General features: G+C 39.7%; 2 protein-coding genes across 6 annotated transcripts; both read right to left on the minus strand.

The window, feature by feature from the left end:
- On the minus strand, window positions 1-22,340 carry LOC129777853 (peroxisomal multifunctional enzyme type 2-like). Of its 4 annotated transcripts, none has more exons than XM_055784406.1 (6): window positions 22,209-22,340; window positions 10,592-11,265; window positions 10,019-10,533; window positions 9,365-9,962; window positions 449-634; window positions 1-377 (listed from the first exon to the last, which is right to left on the minus strand). In XM_055784406.1, the coding sequence occupies exons 2-6, from the start codon at window positions 11,238-11,240 to the stop codon at window positions 166-168; spliced, it is 2,160 nt and encodes a 719-aa protein (XP_055640381.1). In that variant the 5' UTR covers window positions 11,241-11,265; window positions 22,209-22,340; the 3' UTR covers window positions 1-165. The 4 variants fall into 4 exon arrangements, with proteins under 4 accessions (XP_055640381.1, XP_055640380.1, XP_055640383.1 ...); XM_055784405.1 differs by lacking the exon at window positions 22,209-22,340 and adding an exon at window positions 11,433-11,625; XM_055784408.1 differs by lacking the exons at window positions 9,365-9,962; window positions 10,019-10,533; window positions 10,592-11,265; window positions 22,209-22,340 and adding an exon at window positions 1,002-1,155.
- LOC129777854 (putative nuclease HARBI1) lies at window positions 22,273-24,281 on the minus strand. Of its 2 annotated transcripts, XM_055784410.1 has the most exons (5): window positions 24,040-24,281; window positions 23,540-23,978; window positions 23,331-23,475; window positions 22,571-22,962; window positions 22,273-22,500 (listed from the first exon to the last, which is right to left on the minus strand). In XM_055784410.1, the coding sequence occupies exons 1-5, from the start codon at window positions 24,165-24,167 to the stop codon at window positions 22,489-22,491; spliced, it is 1,116 nt and encodes a 371-aa protein (XP_055640385.1). In that variant the 5' UTR covers window positions 24,168-24,281; the 3' UTR covers window positions 22,273-22,488. The 2 variants fall into 2 exon arrangements, with proteins under 2 accessions (XP_055640385.1, XP_055640384.1); XM_055784409.1 differs by having other exon boundaries at window positions 22,273-22,962.
- Window positions 24,282-24,675: the final 394 nt, after the last annotated feature.

Raw genomic sequence — 24,675 nt, forward strand, 5'->3', positions numbered from 1 at the left:
TCATCTTCTGAATCATTTTATTATCCCAACCCACATGCAGAATAGAAAATAACCAATTCTATATGTATCATATACCACAATGATGCTTAAAATAAGGTAACCATAAGAATGTTACAAAGTGCGTATTGTATACACTTGGCGTATATACCTGTATAATGAAGCACTTCAAAGTTTCGCTTCCGTCTTCAGTAGCGGTGCCAACTTCTGGGCCAACATAATATTGCCGGTAATTTTTAGCTTTCCCTTCATGAAGGCGGTTTGTGGTTGAAGCTTACCTAGCGCCAAATCTACCATGTCGCTATCGGAGATGGTCATCGTCGTGTCGGCTTTTCCTTGCACAGGGCCTTCGTATACTGAAGCCTTTTTCAAGTCCAATACTGGAACGAACATACATTGCAACAGTGGATTTAGAGCAGATTCATTTGATTTAGACAGCAATGAGACTCACCCCATTCTTTTGCAACTTTGCCAGAATCTGTGATTTTGTACAGAAATACTGCGTTGATTGCTTTTGCCTTGGCTTCGTTCTCCGCTACGCGTTCCTTGATTCCGGCGAATACGGCATCGCTTTGCAGATTAGATGCAGCGGTCATGTTCGGTTTGACGACAATTTTCTTCAAATCAACGTACGCACCTATACAGTAAAGAAAAAGCAAATAAAAGTTCAAAGTTCAGGCGCAGGTTCCGGTAGACGGTGAAATGTCCGTTCAGCAGCAAAGGCAATAATGATATGAACCCCTGTTAATTTATATTTTGGTGTGAGCAGTTCAGCAGGAAATGTTAATGTTTAAAAACTGGAATTCAAACGAAAAAAAAAAGTTCGCCAAAAACAACACCATGATGTGCAATTTGTAGCTGATAGCGGATAGAGCGCACTGTCGATATTTGATAAGATTATATATTCATAAAAAGATTTATTAATCTGTAAGCCAATGCTCTCTCCCAATTATATAACTTACGAAATTCATAAAACCGAAGCTAGAAATACACAATTTAATAACCTTTAGGCAAACAAATTTAATTCGATAATGCTAATTTCAACCCAAATGGTGGTGCTCTATGAACACCAAATAAACACTGAAACACTATATTCACCGGTCGATGTCACAAATATGAATGGATACATTCAGCATCGTGCTACTACAGCGTAATCGTGGTTTTTATGTATTCTTTGTCGGACAAAGCTGGAAGGTAGTGTGCATGACCCCTACACGGGCGAGTCGCTTTCCAGTCATATACTGTGCTATGCGAATCATACATAAAAATAAAAATGATTTGATGTTTGTCCGCAAGAGCGGAACAACGGATTCAAACAGTTCTAATCAGGTTTGATGCATTTTATTCTACGTCAGGTTTTTATGCAATTGATAAAAAAAATATGAAAATCAATCGGAAAGTTTGAAAAACATATGAATTTGTGTTTGCCCCATAGATCAATACAGTGGAGAGAAAAATCGAAAAACCGGAAAACTCTGAAGAAAGTTCGAAAAATTCGGAAAATTGTTTATATGTTTTACAATTACATCATGATAAATGTTGTTAGTCTATTCGTCTATTTAGTCTATTTGATCTTTGTTTGAAGGTGGAAATGGATTTTATGCGAAATAACGCACTTCTATATCTTCTATCTATATAAATAACAATGGTATGCCAAATGGGTTGCTAAACGCGAAGCCCGAAGAAGAAATGGTTCAATTTGAGCCGTCTTTATTTTGTTGTATTTGTCTCTGCTCATAGATCTATGCTATGGTGTAAAAAGTTTAGATTTTTTTGAAAGGCTTCGAGAGAAAGTTTTCAAAAACAATTTTCATATGTTCCACAATGACGTTGTTGTTAGTCCAATTGGATTTTGCGTTTGCGTTTGCGTTTTCGTCTGGTGGCGATATTAGTGCTTAGGAGGTAAATTATTCTCCATCAGTTCAGAAGGGCCAAGTGCAGTGTAAAAAAAATAAAAATTTGAATGAAAATTTTTACTTCATATTGTTTGATTGCCTAACACATGTAGTCCTGACACTCACTTAACCATTTGTCGATGCATTTCATGTTTGTTCCATGTTTGTTCCACAAATAATAACTATTATAATATAAAATCATCATTAGACACAAATTTCGTTCAATATGTTTCTGGGATATCGACAAAAAACCTATTATTTCATCACATAAAATAAATATTCGATACATTAAAGTAAATATTCATTCATAATTTTGATTTTATAAGCATGTTTATTCCACCTGAATATCCATCATTATTTTCGCCTCCCAATGAAAGCACACGAAGCTTAATGCCGTCTAAGCGAATATACTCTTTAAAATCAGAATCCGAATTGGATTACGATTCCAATAATACAAATACAAAAGCAGCAGGTTTTCCATTTTCATAGTCTTTATTTTTAGATTTTCCAAAACAATACTCGGAACTTGACAGTTCAGTATAGTTGTATTGATGAACCCGAGTGCGAACCCGTGAAACATCTCAGTGCGAAACTAACAGCTTTCGGGGTGAACCTAGTACGAAACTAGGTTGAAACTGAGTGAATAAAAAAACGTTTTGACAGCAGTTAGTTTGACACTGGGGTTGAAACTGAACAAAAACGAATTCGCTAATAGGCTAACCGACACGCACGATGTCGACTTGCTCTCATTTGTTGCTTGTACACCGCGCACTATGGAGGAGTACTGCGACGTTGTAGTAAAGTTGTTTGCGAGAGGTGAGCGACCCGGCGACATATTCCGGTGGTTGAAATCCCATGGGGTTAAGCGGTATTTTATCCATACCACCATCAGTCGGTATCGGGAGACGAGCTCGGCCAGAGACTGTGCGAGATCCGGGCGACTGCGTTCGGGGAGGACGCCAGCAGCCATCAAGGTGACGAGGGAGCGGGTTCGTCGGAAAATGAACCGCTCGATCCGGAATACCGAGCTGACCTGGATGTGTCGGTCGGGACTATCCACACCATCATGACGAAGGACCTAGGATACAAGCCGTACAAGAAACGTAAGGTTCACAGGGTAATGAAGGCTATAACGAAGAAGAGGCTGGACAGAGCCAAACTAATATTTTCGCGGCACGCAGGCCAGGAGTTTGTTTTCTGCTAAGAAACCCATTGTCTTGCAACAGCCGCACAATGTCCAAAATGATCGGCTGTAGGCGCCGACGATGGCCAGCATCCCTCCGTCCCACATAAACATCCCGCGGTTCCAGAGTACCATGTCGGTGATGGTTTGGGGGGTTATATCCAGGCCTATGAAGCTCCCACTGGAGTTTGTCGAGAAAAACGTGAAAATCAACGCCGTGTACTATAACACCGAGCTTCTGGAGAAAGTTTTGGCCCCGGCACTTCGGGACCTCTACGGGAAGAATCATTACGTCTTTCAACGGGACGGCGCAGCGGCTCCCAGTTGATACTGCAACGGGGTTGAACACGACAATGATCCAGGTTCCTACTAGAAGTCAGCCAGGAGTGTTCCTTCAAGACCAATATCAGTATTGGTGTCATCTGTTTGCAGTATTTCATTCACTTCGGATCATTCGAATTTACCTTGTTTCGAATGATGGAGCTCCAAATCCTCTTTTACTTGTTGAACGCCATGGAACGGAACTGGTCGCTTGGGCCGAAAAAGAAAATATAAAAGTTTCGTCTGTTTTCAGTATGCACCAAGCGACTTGGACTAGAGATGCGTTCATCCAGTCAAGATCAATTACGTTTAACTCCGCGATCGAAGTTACACAGTAATGATTCATTCGAGCGACAATGCTGATGGTGCTCGATTTATTGAACACTTCCAGGAACAACTCCAACTTCATCCGAATTTCCGTTGCTGTGATTTATCGGTTCTCGATTAAGTTGTCTTCAAATAATCTAATTCGTCGTTGAAAATGTTGCTCAGAAATAAAACAAGCTTCTCCGTTTTGACCACGAATTTATTGGAGTAAATCCTCTGTTTGAGGATCATCCCAAACTTTTCGCAGTTGGAGGTCGTTGGGAGTAATGTCGGACTTTGGTACAACGTTTATCTACAGCCGATGGACCGGCTCCAGTGATAGCTTTGCATAATGGGCCGATAATTCTTGTTACTGGAAGCAACTTCCGGCAGGCACTTCGTAATGTGCATCACCCAGTTCAGCGCAAATAACATAGGAAAGAACAGCGACTTGGACATTTACTTCTCGCTGATCGTCAGCCAAAGAAGGATCATCTTCGGAAAGATGTTCGTGCTATGTCGGTAAAATGTTTTTCACCAACGCTATCATCCACTCCTTGTAGGTGATTGCCTGCTGTTCAAAAATGGCGACTGAAGATTCCGCCTAAAAATGTCCATTTTGACCCGGTACTTCATCACCGTTTGACCGGATGCTCCTACCTTCCGGCCGCTTTGCTTTCGACCTTCCTCTTCAGCTCCTATCGCACTTTACGGCCGCGCAGTACCGTCGTGCATCTGGGACCAGACTTTCTATCAACGCTCTCGCCTATCTTCGAAATGGAGAGGATGTTGTAAATGCCAGATTGGCTTTATTTAGTGGACACGATGTCCAACATATTCGCTCCAGGATAAAGCTGGTAGTTTGTACTAAGCATCAAGGGTTGTTATTTGATTGTTTACGCCATGACTGCTGCAAACCTATTGATTACGCTGCCATTTTTTCTGTACATGCTGTTGGGTTGCTACGCTTCACCATGCGTAGATGGATTCTTCTTCTTCTTCTTCAATGGCACTAACGTTCCTAGAGGAACTTCGCCGTCTCAACGTAGTATTACTTGCGTCATTTTTATTAGTACTTAGTTGAGATTTCTACTAAAATTTCTACAAATAACACGCCTTGAATGCATTCTGAGTGGCAAGTTCTAGAATACGCGTGATCACAGTGCAAGTCAGAGGAAATTTCTTTGACGGAAAATTCCCCCGACCAGAACGGGAATCGAACCCGAACACCCGGCATGTTAGTTATGACGCTAACCACTCGGCCAAGGGAGCACATGCGTAGATAGATTCACCACCAGTGAATAACGCAAAGCATATCGTTTTTGCAACTGAATTACTTGAAAATCAATCGAACATTAACAATATTTCGTTGGGACACATTTTCAAAAAAATGGATATATCAGCAAACACAATTGTCAGTGGTGGAGCAATGTCAATCGCACCCTGATCGCACCTAAAAGAGGTTGATCCTTAATAGGATATTCCAGCGGATATTCCGAAATTGATTTATCAACCAGTATTAAACGAATTTTTATAAGGTAACCCAGTTGTTGTGCGGGGGACAGGGACCGCACAAAAAATCGTACTTAACTTCACCAGTAGCTTTGAAAATAGTGTTCGCTACACAATTTGAAAAAAAAACAAATCCACCGCATAAAAAAAAATTCCTTAAGAAAATAACTCAAACCCTAATGATTCCATTCGTGATCAACATTCGATGTCCCTTTTTCACTTTAATACGCGGCCTACTTACTTGCGCATACCATAAAATCAATTCTTTGATTCTTTAACACTCCTACACTCTGTCCAACTTCTATAAGACCACCCTGATTCTATTTCGTTGCAGCACAAACAGTTAGAATTTCAACAAGATACATTCATACATTGTTTAATGCTTAGAATAAAGTATATTCAACGTCGATTTCGTTCGAAAGAATTTTTTAGTTATTGTGCTTAAATATGATGACTTCAGCTGTCCAGTTTCTATAAGACCACTTCAAAATTTATAAGTATTCTCAATGAAAAATTCAAAAGGATCGGCTGATTTACATGTCAATAATTGGCAACTTTGCTATTTCGACTAATAACCTGAAAAAATCGTGTTGGAATACTATTTATCAAATTCTGCTGAACGGATTCCAACATATTTTCCATGTTTCCGAAATTGCGACCTTGAGCTCTTCAATCGTGATGTACCGTTTTCCGTCAGTGTAGATTCTGCGTACAAGGATCTTCTTAAGATTTTCTACAGGATTCAAGTCTGGAGAGCGAGCCGGCCATTCCATAAAATTAAGTTTTCGGTCCTTAATCCATAGCTCAGTTTCTTTGCTGGTATGAATAGTAGCATTGTTTCGCTGGAATATGATTTCTTTTGCGATGATATCCACGCAAAACGGTAGAAGAGAGGATTCCAGAACATGTATGTATCCTTGAATGATGTGAAAGCTGTCTTGAGCTTTCCGGTTGCGCAGAATCTCGCCTAAACCATGCACGAGCCTCCACCAAAACTCCTGGTTGAAAAAGACTGTTCCTTCTTCCGCAAATCACGCCAGTACCCGTTGCTATTTACCGCTTATCCCGGTAGGAGAGCTTCGATTTACGTGGAGCTCTCTCCTTCTTACCAACCAGAACTCCTCATTCTCACTCAGATATCGAACCAGAATTTCTCATTCTGACTCAGATATCGATCACAAACTATAAACACTTTTGTTCATATATTCCGCTTGAGGTGGGATCGAACCCCACAACATGCAACAGTAAAGTTTTCCTACTGGGATTTGGAAGCATGCTTCCTTGAAAGACACGTTGTATCTTAATAAATTGAGGGTATATCTATATTCCAAAATTATGGATACTCTTCCATATTCGCACTAGCACAAAAAAAAAATTTGATTAGAGGGCTTCCTATTCTTGTATCGAGCAATGTGTACGGATGTGTGTAAAATCAGCGTTAGGCATGAATCTTTGTGTTGTACAGTAATCGTTCACTAACTGTTCATGATTTAACTGGTCTGCTTTTTAACTGGGCGAACGTTAACTGGTCCTTGGACCAGTTAAAAAACAGAATTTCGTAAACAATCGACGCCATATTCAAATGCAAGATTCGAATGGCAACTTTGCTATTTCGACTAATAACCTGAAAAAATCGTGTTGGGCATTCGAATGTAATTTGAAATGTTATAAAAATTGACATTATCTTCGGATGACAAAAACATTGATTAAGTTACAGAAAAATAATTTTCTCAAATTATATTTCATACCTGTTGTCACACTCAATGCAAAACTTCAATTGGAAACCTTTTGTTCAACCAATTCCATGATCAACACAAATCAAACAATTCATTGAAGTTCCCCTCGATTTTATTTGATGTTTTACATGCCGGACCATTTGGAACGCGAATGTCGATAATTGGTCTTCCCTCTTCGCCCAGTTAGTGAATGTTTACTGTACTTGGTAGCACTCTCGCAACTTAAGTTTCATTTCATTCCATTTTTGTTTTTAGCTAAGATAAGATCAGACAATAGGGGGTCTTTTACGGACCTAATTTCTGTCAGATACGGACCAAATTTCTGGCAGTCGTTCTGATTTCTGATTGGCTGATTTCGATAAATTTTGTAAATAAAGCCGATTTTTTCAGTGTTGCCAATAAAAATAAATAGCGTTGGATTTGTATTGAACTTGGTGAATTTAATGAATATTACGATATTTAGTTTAGAGGAAATGTGAAGTAATTATATGCAACTTTATGTGTGTGTTTTTTCAAAATGGAGTAAAGTGAACGGCAAAACACTCATTTGTCAATTTAGCTTCGTTAGGTCCCTAATGCGATTTCATATTTCGGAATATAATTTTCATTGCTAAGAAGAAATGGAAAGTCTCATCAATCACTATGCAAATGGAGAGTTGTTAGCTCTAGCTCGTAAATATGAAAAAGAGATGGTTTATACCATCCAGGTTGTGTTTTGCTGACTGCCAATTGTTACACTGCTGACATGTTCTTCCCCGCTGACTTATTTTGATGATGTAAAGAGCTACTAATTTTGTTCTGTTATTTCGAGGAAAGTTTTCGCTTCATCGGTGTACTCATAGTCGAATTCAATATTCATGTCATCCACATTACCACTAAAATTAGATGAAGCTGAAATTCGATATGATATCGATGCTGCTTCACTGTCCATCAATTTCTGGGCTGAACATTCTTCTCGCCGCTTTGATAGCAAGTCCATCAATCCAACAAGATGTTCTTGTGTATCGGCTGTATGCGAAGCATTCGGTACAACGGTCATGTATTGCGAAAGAGTCACGATTTTCAAGTTGTTCCTGAATTACAATGGAGTTGAGCGCCGTTGTTTTGCACGAATCAACGAGAAAAGATTCTCCAGACAATCTTGGACGAGTTGTTATGGATATCATTATTATATTATAGATATGGGTACACTTATTTTATCCTTTATCCTTTTTGAGATTGCCGTACTGAAAAAATGCAAAAACAATAAATTTGCACCAACCAAATGTTACGATTCATAAACACAAAAATTTAAAAAAATCGAAATTTTATAATATTTGGCAACGCTGGCATCTTTATGTCATGGCTTCGTTTTTGTACGACGAAGAAGAGTAAGAAGCCAGTTGTCTCATCTTGTCTTAGGTTTTTAGCCTCTAGCCCTGCGAAAGTAAGTCTACTTCATACTCCTCCTAAACCTAAACCTAAACCCGATAATCGTTCGATTAATCGATTAATCGAATACTTCCTATAGAAATCGGTTATCAATCGAACGAATACTGCGCAACCAATAATCGAAGCGAACGAATAATTTACGTCGATTAACCGATCCAAACCCAGAGAAAAAAAACCCAAAGGGCCTGTAGTTTTATCCTGAAAATCAATTATTATCCTTTACGCTCGTCGGAATGAACACTATTTTGATTTCAGATGGCTTTTTAGCAAATGAGAAATATTAGTCTAACTAATTATTTCTCCCAGTGTGATGATTAATCGATTATTTGTGGCGATTAATCGTATCGAATAACAAACTGCTGAAAAGTATTCGATTAGCTGATGAACAATTAACTTCAAAAATCGGGGATCACTATATTCGATGGCCACCACACGAGAAGTGGTGTGGTTTCAAATCGCAGATGGCTTATCTATACCAAATAAGTTGAAGACGGGCAGAAACGAATTTATTAGTTATTGAAGATACAGAAAAGAATACGTGATCGTGAGTTCAAACTCAAGGCCCTCAATTGACCATCTTTGTGATGTTATAGAGTAACTACGTCCACGCAACAATCATCAGCGATGGAAATCGCGATGGAATCGTGGAACAAAGATCGATTCATCCATACAACTGCTCTGCTCTGCGAGAAACATCGGGCTGTTTTGCTATTAATAACACAACAATGATCATATCAACTTTCTCCGCTGTCCGGTCTACTGAACAATGGAAAAACAGAATGAATACCCTTACGCCTAAACGGCATGTACACGTACACGATTAAACCCCGGCTCTGTTACAGCTAAAATGCTTATGAGCCTAAATAAATAAATAAATGGGATTAAAAAAATGTCGTGAATTGTTTCGTGTTTATTCCAGGGTAAAATATGTTGCTTATGTACAAAAGGAACGCACCATAAATGTTTAACTATCAAACACTTACCCGACAATACCTCCGTATTAGTTTCCACAACAACCGTACGGAAACAGACCCGATTGTTTGGCTCCTTCCACATATCAATGCGCAGCGTTTGTCCTGGTAGAACGGGCTTCGAAAAGCGAACCTTGGCACACCTGAAGTAACTGGAATCGTCATCCCCATACTGCTTCAGGACCGACCTCACCGAAATACCCATAGTGCACAAACCATGCAGAATCGGTATCTTGTACCCGGCGATTGCTGAGAAGCTCGGGTCGATATGCATGGGATTCAGATCCCCAGATAGTCGATACAGTGCAGCTTGGTCCCGATTGGTTTTAATCTGAACGGATGCATCCGGCGAGCGCTTCGGATTTGGTACAAGCGGTTTCACTTCTGGACCTGGTTTAGTTTTTCCATTGAAATTTCCTGCACCGACCACAAAGGTGCTGCTTTGGTTCCGGGCTATTAGAGTGCCATTGTCATCGTACGAATCAGACTGCGTAATCACCAGAGCGCCCGATTTCTTGTCTAAAACTTCGATCACAGACGATGTCGTGGTCAGCATGCCCTCAGTTGGGACTGAGTCAAATAATTCGATGTATTGTTCACCATGCAAAATCTGAATAAGTGTAATGCATTAATCAACATTTGAGAGGTGTATTTAATGAAACTCACATTAGTCAAGTCAAAATTCGCATGAGAAATTGCAGAAGCAGTCAGATTGGAGCCCATCACTGATAGTAAACCAGGCAGAATGAAAAACGTGGGAAGTGCAGAGAAATCTGGATGATTTTCATATAAGAATCGCAAATCATTTTCATCTGTTACTGAGGCCCCAACTCCTAAGGCATACAGGATGACGTCCTTAAAGTTAAACTTGTACGTATCCGTGATCGACTGTTCATTGTTTTGGCCGTCACGTAGCTTTTCCAGAACGTCTACCAGTGTCAGACTGGCCTCGCCAATCGCGTTCAGATGAGTGGCATTGGACATATCAGTTACTTTGCTCCACACCTTCTGGACGTATTCGGGACTAACAACATCGCCGATGGAAGTACGCAAAATGCAACCCTTTCCGCGCACAAAGTGCACTTTCGTTGCCCAGCCAGCAGCACTTTCAATAACAGAACCGGTATCTTCGCAGCTTTCGTGACATAAATAGGCAACGACCGGTGCTATCAGTTTAGGTTCTGGAAAAATATAACCAAATCAGCGATAATTCTTTTTATCAGTGACATTTGTACTAACTCAGTTCGTTGAACAATATCTCTGGCAAAATGCCTTCAGTCATTCTCGAAGCTGCAGTTGGTACGATCACGTTACAGTGTATATTATTTTTTTCGCCCTCTATCGCAACAGTATTTGCCAATCCCACCAAACCCAGCTTTGCCGCACTGTAATTAGCTTGGCCGAAATTTCCATACACACCGGAATTACTCGAAGTCATAATAATGCGACCATAATTCTGCCTCTTCATAATCGGCCAAGCCGCCCGTGTGGTGACAAAACTTCCCTTCAGATGCACGTCCTGAATTAAATTCCAGTCCTCGTCTGAAATCCGAGCTAGACTTTTATCTCGCAAAATACCAGCGTTGTTGATCAGAATGTCCACCCGTCCGAACGCTTCCATTGCTGTTTGGATAATTTTATCGCCGTCTACCACCGAATTGTAATCCGGTACGGCAGTTCCCCCGGCAGCTCGAATTTCAGCTACAACATTGTCGGCCGCATTTGATTTTCCTTGACCGTGAAAATTTCCACCCAAATCATTGACCACTACTTTCGCACCACGACTACCAAAAAGCAGCGCATATTCACGGCCTAAACCTGCACCGGCACCGGTAACGATAACCACACGACCATCGTAGCGCAATTGATTTGCATTTGCAGATACCATCTCTTCAGCTCGTTCCTGTTAATGTCTGAAACGAAGAATGTATTTGCGAATAATCAGCGATAATGTTATCTCTCCAGCTAGTGATATCATAAAGTCTCTTTGATGCAAAGTATTCAAATCTTATGAATCTAGCAAAAATGGCAAGTCATAGGGTGAATTCAGTAAAAATAAACGTCTACCAATTATACAAACCTTTAAATTCGAAGTACCGCAGTTAGTTAATTAATGCACATGCAAATACGGGGTTCCTGTGTCAATCTTTAGAAGTGAACGAAATTCATTTACAGCAAAATAACACTGGCCAAACAAAAACACAAAACTCCAACCAGTTCCAAACGAATGAAGTGAGAAACTGATTGCACTTTGAAGTTGCACAACGTAATAATTTCTCCGTAATAACAGGAAAAGAACAAGAAAACTTGTAGGGGAGATAGGGGTAAGACGGACATGTTAAGGAAAACTTCAATTCTACCTTTGGAAACTCTTCTTCTTCTTCAATGGCACTAACGTTTCTAGAGGAACTTCGCCGTCTCAACGTAGTATTACTTGCGTCATTTTTATTTGTACTTAGTTGAGATTTCTATGCCAAATAACACGCCTTGAATGCATTCTGAGTGGCAAGCTCTAGAATACGCGTGATCACAGTGCAAGTCGGAGGAAATTTCTTTGACGAAAAATTCCCCCGACCAGAACGGGAATCGAACCCGAACACCCGGCATGTTAGTTATGACGCTAACCACTCGGCCAAGGGAGCACTACCTTTGGAAACTCATGTTTTCCAAAACTTAAAAGCAGTTTCTTAAGGGTCCCTTACACGATAAATAATAATGACATTACTTCATCAGAATGACAATAACAATGTTCGTGTAAGGTTGACAAAATTGATATGAAGGGCAATAATGAAGCAAATCCGGATTTTCTGATCTCGCTTCATCATTAGGCCTTGTTCTCACTACAGCGGGCGTCAGCGTGGCTTGGGCGGGGCGTGTGATGCTTACTATTAACCGTGTGTGTTCTTAAGACGCGTCCACATTACGCCAATCAGCCTTGGTCGCTCGGTAAAGCCGACTCAATGTGGACGTACCGCCCGGGCTTGCCGACGTGCCGAACACCGACTCGAATCAAACCGAACCCAACCCGAAACAAGTGGGTCCGGTTCGAGAAAGTCGAACCAAAACAAAACGAAGTAAATTAGCGTTGACGACATTGTGCTTCGTGTGTTCGTGGCGGCTTCGTGCATCCGATGGGACTTCGGCTTCGTGCACCCGATGGGACTTCGGCTTCGTGCACCCGATGGTGCGTCCACATTACATAACGAATATGCCGCCTGGTACAGGCCGATCGGCATCATTCGGCATAATGTGGACGCGCCTTTACCGATGTGTTCACACCAGGCTGACGTGTCGTGAACGTGGTTTTGGTGTGTGGCTGCAAACGTGCAAACGATAACACTTCACGACGGCGATATTTGTACTTCTCCGCTTCTCTCTTGAATATGTTTGTTTGTAGTAGTGACATAATTTTAATTTTTCGCATTTTTTTTAGTTTTTACGTTTTTCACCGTCCGATTTTTATCCCGGTTCGTCCAACGATGTTGGATTATTTCAAAATAAACCAATTTTCATTCCTTCATTCAAAAACACACATTGACAATTTGTATAAAACACGCCGAAGACACGCCGCTGGCACGGTGCAATGTGAGTGAATTAAAATGTCGTTGCGAGAAGTGAACACGCCCCGCTGCAGTGAGAACATGTCCTTACTGTAATAGAGCAGGGACACTATCATTCGAGGTGTCTAGCATATTGTGCGACATCTTATATCAGAATCTATGTTTGTGAGCCAATTTACTCTCTAGCAGATTAGTGGGCCCAAAGCAATTTAAAATTCTTAAAATTTGAATGAAAGTTATTATTTGCTGTTACTTGAATGCATAAAGCACGTAGCACTAAACCTTACTTGATCAATTTTCTATAATTTTTCTGAAATCCCTACTATTTTTTCACCATTTACAGAAAACCTGTTGCTCTAATACATAGAGCAACATATTTGATGCGAAAAAAAAAGATTTTCATTTATACTTTTTGATTTTAAAAGTTTGTTTCTCCTACCTCAAAATTCGTTATCATTTTCGCTTCACAACGATGGAGCACGAAGCCTAAAATGGTAATTCGCGATAGCGACGGTGCAGTGTCGACATCTTTTGCCCAAATGAGTTGATGATGCATACGGGTGAGATATGGTGTCGACATCTACGAAGATATTAAATGACAATGAATCAAGCATAAGATATTGAGATTACTATTGAAAAATACAGTTTTAAATTGTGAATAGATCAATGAAAAGAATTTCAAAATGGTCTTCGAATGCTCATAACATATTGTTTTGAGTCTTCTGCATCCATCACTGAAAAACATTATATTAACAGATCAAATTGTTGAAATCATAATTAGAAACCATTATTAGGAACAACTTTCGTTCTAGATTTTTTCATTGTTTGCAGAAAACCTTTCAAATTATTGATGTTGATGTTTATTTGATACAATAAAATTGATTTTCATTGATAGTTTTCATTTCGAAAATGTGTATATTTCTCTTACGACTATGAAGGCTAGAGTTGCTGCATTCCTCGAAGCAATAAAAATGATCGTGTAGGGTTGAAGAATAATGATGATGCCGAATGGAGTGTGTCTTGCTAGTATTGCCATTACTGATAACGTCGATGCTACTGATCGTGTAAGGGCTGCTTTACAGTTCAATATACTGGTTTTCGAAATAATTGGCCAAATGTTTTATAAAAATGTGTTTTTTATGTTTTTTACTGAAATTAAAACAAGCTGAAAAGTAGAACATTTTTATCGAGGCGGGTATAATGGACATGTAGTGGGGGGAATATGGACAGGTCAATAATATACGAAGCGTAGAAGTTTATCGCTCGCGAGAGGAATAATTTCGCTCTTTCTCAGTGTTTGTGCGTCCAGTAATTGAAATAGAACAAAAAGAGAAAGCGATATAAAAAAAGAGTTCAATATTATTCCTTTCACTATCCATCATACATTGGATGTGATTATGGATGTGACTGTCTATTTCAACCCCACCAGTGCCATTATTTCAATAATTTAAATTTACCACTTACGAACTAATTTACTTTTCCGTACATACCTAATATCGCTTCTCTGTCAACTCACAAACCGAAATATAACCATCGTCGAATTCAATTTTGCAATCAAATCACTCAAAATGCTTAATATCGAAGCCGCAAAAATTACATCCACACGCGGAATCATGTTTGATTTTCGGTTTTTTGTTTCCCTATTTCACTTTTGATCAGTATTCATTGTCCGGGGATGGTTTAAATATTCTAGAATAGCATGTAGAAGGGATTCCCACCAACAGAAATTTGAAGTTCATAATGCAACTATACAAATCAACCACCTTTCCATTATACCCCCACTGTCCGTCTTACCCGCGGCTCCCCTACCAATACACTCGCATCCGAATTCAGCTCTCTCCGTACCCAATGTCCTGGAAAAAAAGGTAATGAAGATGGTTGAGTTTCGAGCGACATAGCATGCGCTGCCGTAACTATTTCGCAAATAGTGACGTCAGTCGTTGTGTTTATCTTTGATTGCCCATCGCATCCATGTGAAAATGCTATTTTCAGGAAGTAATTTATCAATTAAAAAAGTACATTTTTGAAAAAAACGGATATAAGTGATATTTCCATGTGGCATTTTCACTCTCCCACGTTCTTAGAAACAAACGAAGTTTCATTATTTTACCGTTATGAAGGCTCTCAGTGTCGGTGTGTATGATGTGAGATAACAATCGCCAGTTAATCAAAATTTCTCCGAAAATGTTACTGCTTTCAAGAAATAAGCATACGACTGCTCTCTGGACCTTTTTACCACATGAATAATCGAAACAAGCCACGATCTGTTAAAAAACAACCAGTTGAATGATTTCATGAGAATTTTGGCTCAAATTATCATGCAACCGTGAGTACACTCAACATTGTTTTGTTTCTTCCATATACATTCCATATTGAATACAAATAATTACGACACGATATTTTGCTTGCCAATACAGATACACTTCGCCTACTGCTCCACCTCTATATGTACCTCATTGCTCCGTACCGATGTACTATTCCTATATGATGCTGCTTTAGAAATTATGGTAAGAGCCCCCGCAGACTGCAGACTGACTTGTCGACCGATAGTTCGGTCGGCTTCTTAATTAGAGATGGGCAAATCAGCTCATCATGGTGAGCGGCTCAGAGCCGTTCAGCTCATATAAGAGAGCTGCTCATTTGGAACAGCTCTTCAGCTCAGTTGAATTTTGCGGTTGTCCACACAATTGCATAACTACCATGGGACATTTTATAGTGTGCATTTTCATAATGGACGGAAAGCAAAAAAAATAAACGAATTTAATATATAATTGTACACAAACTAAAACTAATATGAATTCTAATAATATGATATAAAACAAAAATTGAATGCTGAAATCCAACATAGAAGATGCTTAGGGTATGCTGAACTTAAACAACAGAAAAACCAGCAGTAGCCAAATAAAATTCTTTCAGAAATATTGGCCGACACAACGTCTTTTAATAAAACTACCGAGATATTTTTTGCATCCAAGTATATAAAAATAAATCCACTAATAGGCGCAACGAGAAATAATTCTTCGTGATGACAAAGGTAACAAAAAGACCATTATCAATCATTAGCATTTTTGCCGGGTTGTATCTGAATTGTTTTGATTCAGCACGCGGAAATAAATTTATGTGTTTCAACAGTCATGTTTAAATAACAATATAATATAGTAATTTCATTTACAAGCATATTATAATGTTTATTATTTTGTTTGGTAACGAACGATTTAATATCTTCAAAACAAAAACCTTTTTCCTATCTGGCATCTCTGCTAAAGCTAAAGAACGAAGAGGGACACACGAAAACAAACTGACGTCATATCATAAAACGCGGGAGACGAAAAATTATTTCGCGTCTCACAATTCACACTCTCTGCAGCTTTTGCGCTCCACAGCTATGCAGCGCAGCAGCTAAACAGCTCAGCAGCTCATCCGCTCAGCTGCTCATCAGCTCAGCAGCTCAACAGCTCAGCAGCTCATCAGCTCAACAGCTCAGCAGCTCATCAGCTCAACAGCTCCGTAATGAGCTGATGAGCTGCGTTGTTTTGATTGCGAACCGATCCGAATACGCTCACTATAAGGCGGTGGTGACACTGGATGCAGAAAAGTGGTCGTACGAAATGTATGCAATAGTGAAGCTAAACAACCACATTGAGTTGTATTGGTGTGGTTACATTGCTTCCCCCTTGCTTCGTTCGTATTCGTCACCTTCTATCGTACAAAATTGTTTGTTTCTATTCGTACAATCAAATTTTCGTGCGTACTCCTATCCAAAGTAACCTTAGCCTAATGAAGCGATTCGAATGAACAGCTCATGAGCGGATGGCACATTTCTATTCTTAATCAGTACGGGGAGATATGCATGTGCGCACATTACAACGATTCAGTTTGGTCGGTTTTTGCACCAGTAGGCCGATCCTACCAAACTGTCGGCTGAAAAAAAAGTCTGTAGTGCGCGGGGGCTCTAAAGCGGCTTGAATAAAATATGCAGTGGCGTAGTGTAGGGGGAGCGATCCGCTCCACGTGTCACCCTCAAAGAGGTGACACCCACGCCCGTTTAAGTTATATTCGTTTATAAAAAAAATTGAAGTCTTAGAATTAACGTCACCCGTCTTTTTTGAAATTCATTCGAGGCTATTTTGTGATTGGTGTAATTTTTGACGTAGGACTACGTTTTTCATTTCTATACCGGGGTGTAAAATCAAGGTTAATAGCTTCTACACTTAGAAAAATCCTCGGTCGAAAACTACCAAATACATTTGGTAATGCAAAATTAGTAGAATGTACAAATTTTTTGTACATATTGTCAACAAACCCGCATCCCTACCAGAGATTAGTATATTTTACTCGATAACATTAGTAAGCTTGGATATTGTCATATCTGAAAACTGGTGAGAAAAGCGCGTATTACCCATTTTCATTGTTCCCATAAGGCAATACGGAGGTATAATAAGGATATAATTCTGATACGTGCATTTTCGGCGAGAGAATGTAGCCGATATTGGGCTTCCGAATCATGGTTCTGCTTGACATATGTGTTTATTAGTACGGTCGAAAATGACTATAGTATTTACCAAAAAAAGACGGGTGGGTAATGTCGGGGACATAACCGGAGTGACGTAGGACTATACAAAGGGGACAGCTTATGTTAAATATATATTTTAAATATATTGTTTTATTTTCTTCTCCTACGTGAATACCTACCTATCTACCTGAAAAATGGATTAGTTTACTGTTTACTCTTTATGAACATGTTGATGGTTCTGAAAAGAACCTTTGGTGTTGTGTTTTTGTGATCACTCGATATTCCCATCTTGTTCGGTTAAACCTTCCTTTTTAGCTATTGCGTTTGCCACTCGCCACAGCTTTCACAGTTGGAAAATTTCTTCCCATCCAGCTTGTGACATGTTGTTCAATAAATTACATTTAATGCGACGTTCCGGAGAAACACTTTGCCACTCACTGAAACTAATTGTTGCCTTGATGAGCGCCGAACCGAAGCTGCTTTGTTCTTGATGCGGGTTTTCTGATTGTCGTGAGCAGCTTTGCAAGCCAACTCGAGCACTCCGACGGCCGAAACTCTATAATCGCTGTTAGGTATACTGGTGCTCCGGCACCAATCCGTTCGGCCTAGTTACCCTTGCGGAGCAATCAGTGAATGCGACCAACAGGGAACTGGAGACCTGCACGGTTCGAGTGAGACTTTGCCTTTCCCTTAACTTGTCCTCCTTTGTTACGTCCAGGATGCCGATGCCGTACAACCACACGGGTTTACGGTTTGAAAGAAAATAAGATATTTTTTTGGGGTCCGCGTGTTTTATACTCTAGCGGTACACACTCACAGGATAGAGACAAATCGGCAGACTCAGCCAGAGGGGCGAGTCCAACGAGACGAACGAATGAGTGTTAAAAGAGAGCGATGGCAAAAAAATACATTCATTACGATTTGTTCGCTCGTTGGATTCACCTGCAGGCTAAAAAGGGTCCTTTTCACGATCACAAAATTATCTTCAATCTAAAGAGTTTATTGTTTTGTTATCACTCGATATCCCCATCTTGTTCGGCTAAACCTTTCTGTTTAGCGATTGCGTTTGCCACTCGCCACAGCTTTCACAGTTGGAAAATTTCTTCCCATCCAGCTTGTGACATATTGTACAGTAAATTACATTCAATGGCACGTCGCATTACCACCACTCAGTGTCGGATTGAAGGTAATTTTAACCTGTAATTGAACATTCGCGATGACAGTGGTACAGTGTCGACTTTCAATGTGGGGGTCATAATTTGGACCCCGAACTCTATGTTAACAAAAATGTCCAACTAAATATGTCGCATTACAGGTCCGTCCAATTAGCTAAATGTCAAGATAAGTGTAAATTACTGTACTTTCAATCTAGAAGCAATTTAAGAATTGGTGAAAATCAATAAGCTCAGAACAACTTCCAAATTCACATACTCATCATATCCTGGTAAACAAATTATAAAAAAATCAATTTGTGTTTTATTATTATTTTGGATATTGTTTTAGAAAGCATTGAACTGTATTTCCTAAACTCTTTTTTGGAAGGTTTAATGGCCCTGAAAAGCGCCTTGTTTTAAGGAATGGTTCCAATTTAGAAAACTTAGTACTCGTGGTTTTGAAAAAAAAACCATTTCGAACGCCCTCGATGCCGCCTTGTTCTGGATTTGCCACCAAAGCAGTTTGTATAAAGAACAAACTTTTTTCTTCTGCTACCTGATGCCGTTTTGCGATTGCGTTTGCCACTCGCCACTCGCTGCAACTGCCTGTTGTTGTCTTGATGTCCACCGAACCGAATGTGTTCTGTTCCGAATGCGGGTTTTCTTATCGTCGCGAGCAGCTTGCCAGCTAACTCGATCACTTCGGCGGCCGAAACTATATAACGCCGGCTAGGTGGACTGGTGCACTGGTACTAACGCGCTCGGCCTAGCTATCCTTGCGGGGAACTCCAGATCAACACGCTTTCCCTTCACTTTTCCTCCTTTACCATGTCCAGACATGACTGCTTGTGTTGGTTTGTTGATGTGATGTGATGTGAAACGATGTGGTGTACGGTTTGAATGAGAATGATCGTTACGGCAGCGGAGCGGGGATTTTTAAGCTGACTGGCTGGCTCGAGAGTTACGCATGTGTGAGACTGCGACCAATGTTTCGTTCATTTTTTTCTTTTTCCTTTCCAATCGTACTTCATTCTATTTCGCTGCTGCTCTGGTTGCCCGTTTTGGTCGGTACGATTTGAGGAGCACAAAATGGGCACATAGTGCATTTTGACAATGGTTGATATTTCACAATTATTCAATTATTTATCTCAAGAAAAATGAAATGTTATTCGTTATGATAGATGCGTAGATATATTTCCTATCAATTGATGCAAAAACCTTTCCGATCTATTGAGAAATGTTCGAGTTATAAGCGTTCCAAATCTTGCATTTTTTCCTACTTGTTCAGTGCCTAGATTTCCATTTCACCCCCTATATCTTCCGGTTAGACGTAGTCCTACGTCAAAATTCGTTATATTTACTAATTATTTCTCTCAGTGTAAACAACTGAACGAAATGATATGGTATATATACTTGGTAAGCGTTATATACTTGTTACTTTTTGATCCAAAACCTTGTTTTAATAGCCTTAAAATTGCTTTCAAAACAGGCTGTTGAAATCACCAATCGGTATATAAGCGAGCGCCACTCAGTTATAATTGAAACTAAGAGACGAATGAACTCTCAGAGTTTAAAGTCTCTTTAATTCAATGCCGTTACCGATATAATTGAACAGCGATTAGAGCATGTTGTTGCTGTTGTGGTGAATCTAACTTTGTTTATCATGAAAGCGCTGATGAACGGTGTCACCAAGCGCCTGGAGAGTGATGCCACTGAAAAGGCGATTAGGAGAATATCAGCATCGAAAAACGGTTCCGCTTGATACATCGGAGCAGCCGCCGTACACGCACATACGCCTCCAACGTAACGCTTTCATACGCGAAGTCCCCCGAATATACATTTATTCATTCTTTCAGAATTGATTCAGATGTAACTAAAAACCAATGATCACTAAATCAACGATAGTCCTACGTTACCCTTTCGGTTATATCACAGATATAACCCACTTTCTGTTTTATAACGTTAGCCAATAGCGACATGAGTTTCTCTTCTATTATGTTTATCAGCGCAATTGGAGGACGACGAGAGTGCTGACACACTGGTGTAATTGATTTATCAATTATAATTTGAACTAGCACTCCTTTGATTTTAGGGAAAGGGTGACTTTTCTGCGATTTAATCGCGTTAATATAAGTGCTGGGTAAACCGATGTGCAATACGCTTAATTTAGTCGCGGTTAAACGACCCAGTAAACACTACTGGCCACCCTGTATAATATAGAAGGATTCTTGGCATACGATTGTATTTCCTGTATCATCGACCGACACCGTTGTATCGAATTTTCCCAGCACAGTTAATTGCATAGTCGGACTGCAATAAGGAAGAAATATCTCAACACACTTAGTCGACTGATTCCATACATCAATTCCATTCAGGTACCGCCATGATCTTTCATCAACAATATTCTTCTTGCACCCTGAATCGATCATCATTTGTGTCATCACACCTCCAAGCTTGAGCCACATGAAGTTGTCGCCATCACTAATACTGAATATAAAATTGCGGGTATCAGTTGTATTTTCTCTATTAGCAATTTCGTGAACACGTTCAATTTTCGATCGCCTACTCGGTGGGTATGATTTAATTTACCGCACCGAAAACACTCGCCGCACAGAATGTTGGATTTTGTTGATACCGCTTCGTAGTCATAGTCGTTGGCGGAAGATTCATGCTCAGAGCCTGATACTTAACGGACTCGTATGAACTGACCATCCTTATTACTAACTAAATGTCCAGTATCTCCTTTTGGAGCAATTGCTCTTTGAGATCGTTTGGCGCGAATAGTATAACCTTACCTTCCAACGTCTTATCGAAGTCGCACTTTCCAGCCTGTTCCTGGCATCTGAGCATACGTGTTTCAAAAACATTAATCAGAATTCGGTTTAGCGTCCAAAACATATTTCTTTCGAAAATGTCGTGTTTTTCTTTGGTGAGAAGTACGTATCGAGTTTAGAAATGGCTACTTGGTAGGGGTCAATTGTTTTTTCTATGTTCTCCTGAACATCTACACCGGGTATGGACAAGAAGACTTCCTGAACATCCGGTCCAGCTTTTGCTAAAAACACATGTTTGATTCTTGTTTTATCTGTCTCCCCGGTCGCCGCTACAATGTACTCAAAATGCCGTTTATAATTGAGCCATTCACTGCGGATGCAGTTCCGCGGTAGTTGCTTAAATTTGAAATGCGGGATCTTTCACTTTTCCATTGCAAAAAAGTGTCACACTACAGCGTACTCCTGTCAAGTGCCTGTTCTAATCGATATCGATTTTACTGATTTTTTTTTTGTACCGCTCTCACAAGCCGCTACCTAAAAGTAGCATAAAAGAATAAAATAAAAGAATCTTTTGTTTTGGTGGTAATTTTCTTCGCCCAACGGCCTACCACTTTTGTGATAATCGATATCTATTCCACCATTCCACCGTTGTGGTAATATTTCTCGATACAGTATAGCTGCTACTGATCGGTAGCTTTATTTGACCACTACCCTCTAGACAGTTACCACAACCGGATTGTAGTATACCAAAAATCGATCCCATAAATAGAGCGCTATTAGAATTTCAGGTTATGTACTCAATTTAATTCTTTCTTCTTCCAAATAAGATTGTTTGTTTATAAAATGGTTTATTACCTTTCGCTATTTCTCCTCGTCGCCAAATGTGGCATTCGATATGCAATGAATAAATACTCAGGTATTGCCAAGAAATTATAACTCATTTATTGCACCCTTATCAGACACGTTTTACTCTCTTCACTTCCAATCTAAACTGTCAAACATATCTTCGATCAGGGCAGTATTTAGGTTTGTATGTTTAATCTCGCATGTCCCTACTCAGGTACCACAATGATCATATTTAGAACCGGATGTAGAGCAACTTTAGACCTACTCCGAGTGCCATGTAGAATGTGACTTAAAATAACTCCTACAGAAGAAAATAACTAAGAATAGCGCCAGGAATAAAATTAGGTTTTATTATTGAAATGCATACACACATTGACACACATTGTATTTGTGAATATACTGTTCATAATTTCTTCTCTGGTTCTTTCTGCATCATCATCATTCTGATCCTCTTCAACGCTCAGTAAATCTGCATCACTTTTTGCTGTTGACAAATCGGGCTCCTCGAAATCCATCTTGTACTGTATGCGAAGATTATGTAGCGCAACACAAACGTTTACAATTTGTGCGGCCTTTTCTGGCTTATAGTACAGGTGTTTTGCTGATAAGCATCGGAATGTATTCTTGAGCACTGCAATTGCCCGTTTCACTGTGACCCAAGTTTTAGAGTGGATTTCATTGAACTTCGTCTGTCGTTCAGAGGTATTTTTATCGGTCCGAAAAGGAGTAATGAGAAACGGTTCCAAGGGAAAACCAGCATCACCTGAAATGATTGCATGAGGACATAAATATAAGAAAAAATGTCATGTAAAAAATCCACTTATCTCTTAATGTAGGTACACCACAAATTAGTTCAAAATTAATAAAATGACAAAGGGATTACAATGAGCATATTCAGAATCCCATACGGGGAAGGTTAAGTTTGATTGTGGAAGATATAGCAAGTACATATTATTAATCAACAAATAGTTGGAAATTCCATCACAAATATGACTAAAAACAGATCTAAACCAGGAACTCCAGATTCTGTAGCTTAGATTCTCAATCAAACTAGATAAGCTTTAGCTCTAGCGTATTTTATAGAAAGTTGAGAAAATATGGGTTGCAAATCAATGTGTTCAATGTTTTTACCAATCAACCAAGTATTCTTGTCCCCACTGTCGTATCTGTCGGCCAACGTTTCCTTCAGCAAACTATCGTTCCATGCAGACGATTTGTGGGATGAGCCCGGATGATTGGCATCGAGATACCTGATCGTCAACGTGTGATCACACACCTGTAATTTTTGAACGGATACTTGAGTGAATTTAATCTAACCTCATGCTTTGCATTAGTTTTACCAACATAACGTTCAAACTGTGGAAGCCTTCGCTATTATGGTACAGCTGTTTGTCGCGTGCCGGAAGAATGATGCTCACGTGTGTTCCATCTATGCACCCCATTACTCCTGGAAAACCAGTTCTTTTGTAGAATGCGTTCTTGATCGCATTTATGGCTTGTTCTGAAGATGGAAACTGGATTACGTCTGGGCAGACATTCGCTTCGATTGTGTTCAAAACTGATTGCAGCACTTTCGACATCGTTGGTTGGGCCAATCCAATAAAACGATCGTCGCCGACGCCCTTCTGATAGTTGCCTCCAACGAAAAATCTTAGCGAAGCTGCCAGCATGATCGTTGGGGGAACCGACGTAAAACGTTGAACACGGTTTATGTTTGCCTCTATAATATGCAACAGGTGTTTGTAAATGTCCTTGGATACTCTGAACGATTCAATGAAACTGAAAAATACGCATAAAATGACCCTTAGTTTTTGGAATAAACTTCTTCCAAAGTACTCACGATTTATCCGGTTGGTCCAGCGGATTAGATGTATCCCTTATTCGTCTACGTTCTATAGATATGTTGACGTATTCTTCATCATCCGTGTCATCTTCGCTATCTGTATCAAACCACAATTCTATGCTCATTTTGCAACAAAAATAAACACAATTTCCATCCGATTGAAAATGTAAACCTGAAACGCTGAAACTGAAACCAGCTAAAACTGCTGAATCAAAACAAAACAAGTGTTGTGTGACTGACATTTCTCATATGAACGTCATTAGCGTCATCAAGGTGGGTCCAAGGTGTGTATATATACTCAAGGTGTGACCGTGTCGTCAATAAGTTCGTGAGGGGAAACCGGTGAAACGGTATAGATACGAGATGAAGAATAGAAGGTGGGAAGACTCACGGGTTTTGGTTGTGTTGAACTTTGATTGTGTTAGTAGCCAGGAAGATAGGAAGTTCACATACCAGTTACTCAAATGGTACAAAATTGAATGTGTCAACGAATAACGTTGAAAAAGGATATACAGAAGTGTAATTAGCTTACCAAATCATATTTTTCGCATCATGAAAAAAAACGAAACATATCACGAACTAAAATGTTTAATTATTATGATTTCAGATATAGTATTCTAATGTCTACTATGT

This window comes from Toxorhynchites rutilus, chromosome 3 (genome assembly GCF_029784135.1).
Source record: "Toxorhynchites rutilus septentrionalis strain SRP chromosome 3, ASM2978413v1, whole genome shotgun sequence".
Taxonomy (NCBI): domain Eukaryota; kingdom Metazoa; phylum Arthropoda; class Insecta; order Diptera; family Culicidae; genus Toxorhynchites; species Toxorhynchites rutilus.

Excerpts from the sequence above, each read along its gene's own strand:
- LOC129777853 (XM_055784406.1), bottom strand. The coding sequence starts at position 11,240 with ATGGTATCTGCAAATGCAAATCAATTGCGCTACGATGGTCGTGTGGTT. Across the intron at positions 9,963-10,018 it reads CGAATTTTGACTTGACTAAT|ATTTTGCATGGTGAACAATA; the intron begins GTGAGTTTCATT and ends ACACTTATTCAG. Across the intron at positions 635-9,364 it reads TAATACGGAGGTATTGTCGG|GTGCGTACGTTGATTTGAAG; the intron begins GTAAGTGTTTGA and ends TTTACTGTATAG.
- LOC129777854 (XM_055784409.1), bottom strand. The coding sequence starts at position 24,167 with ATGAGCATAGAATTGTGGTTTGATACAGATAGCGAAGATGACACGGAT. Across the intron at positions 23,476-23,539 it reads ACAGTTTGAACGTTATGTTG|GTGTGTGATCACACGTTGAC; the intron begins GTAAAACTAATG and ends CAAAAATTACAG. Across the intron at positions 22,963-23,330 it reads CAAGAATACTTGGTTGATTG|GTGATGCTGGTTTTCCCTTG; the intron begins GTAAAAACATTG and ends CAATCATTTCAG.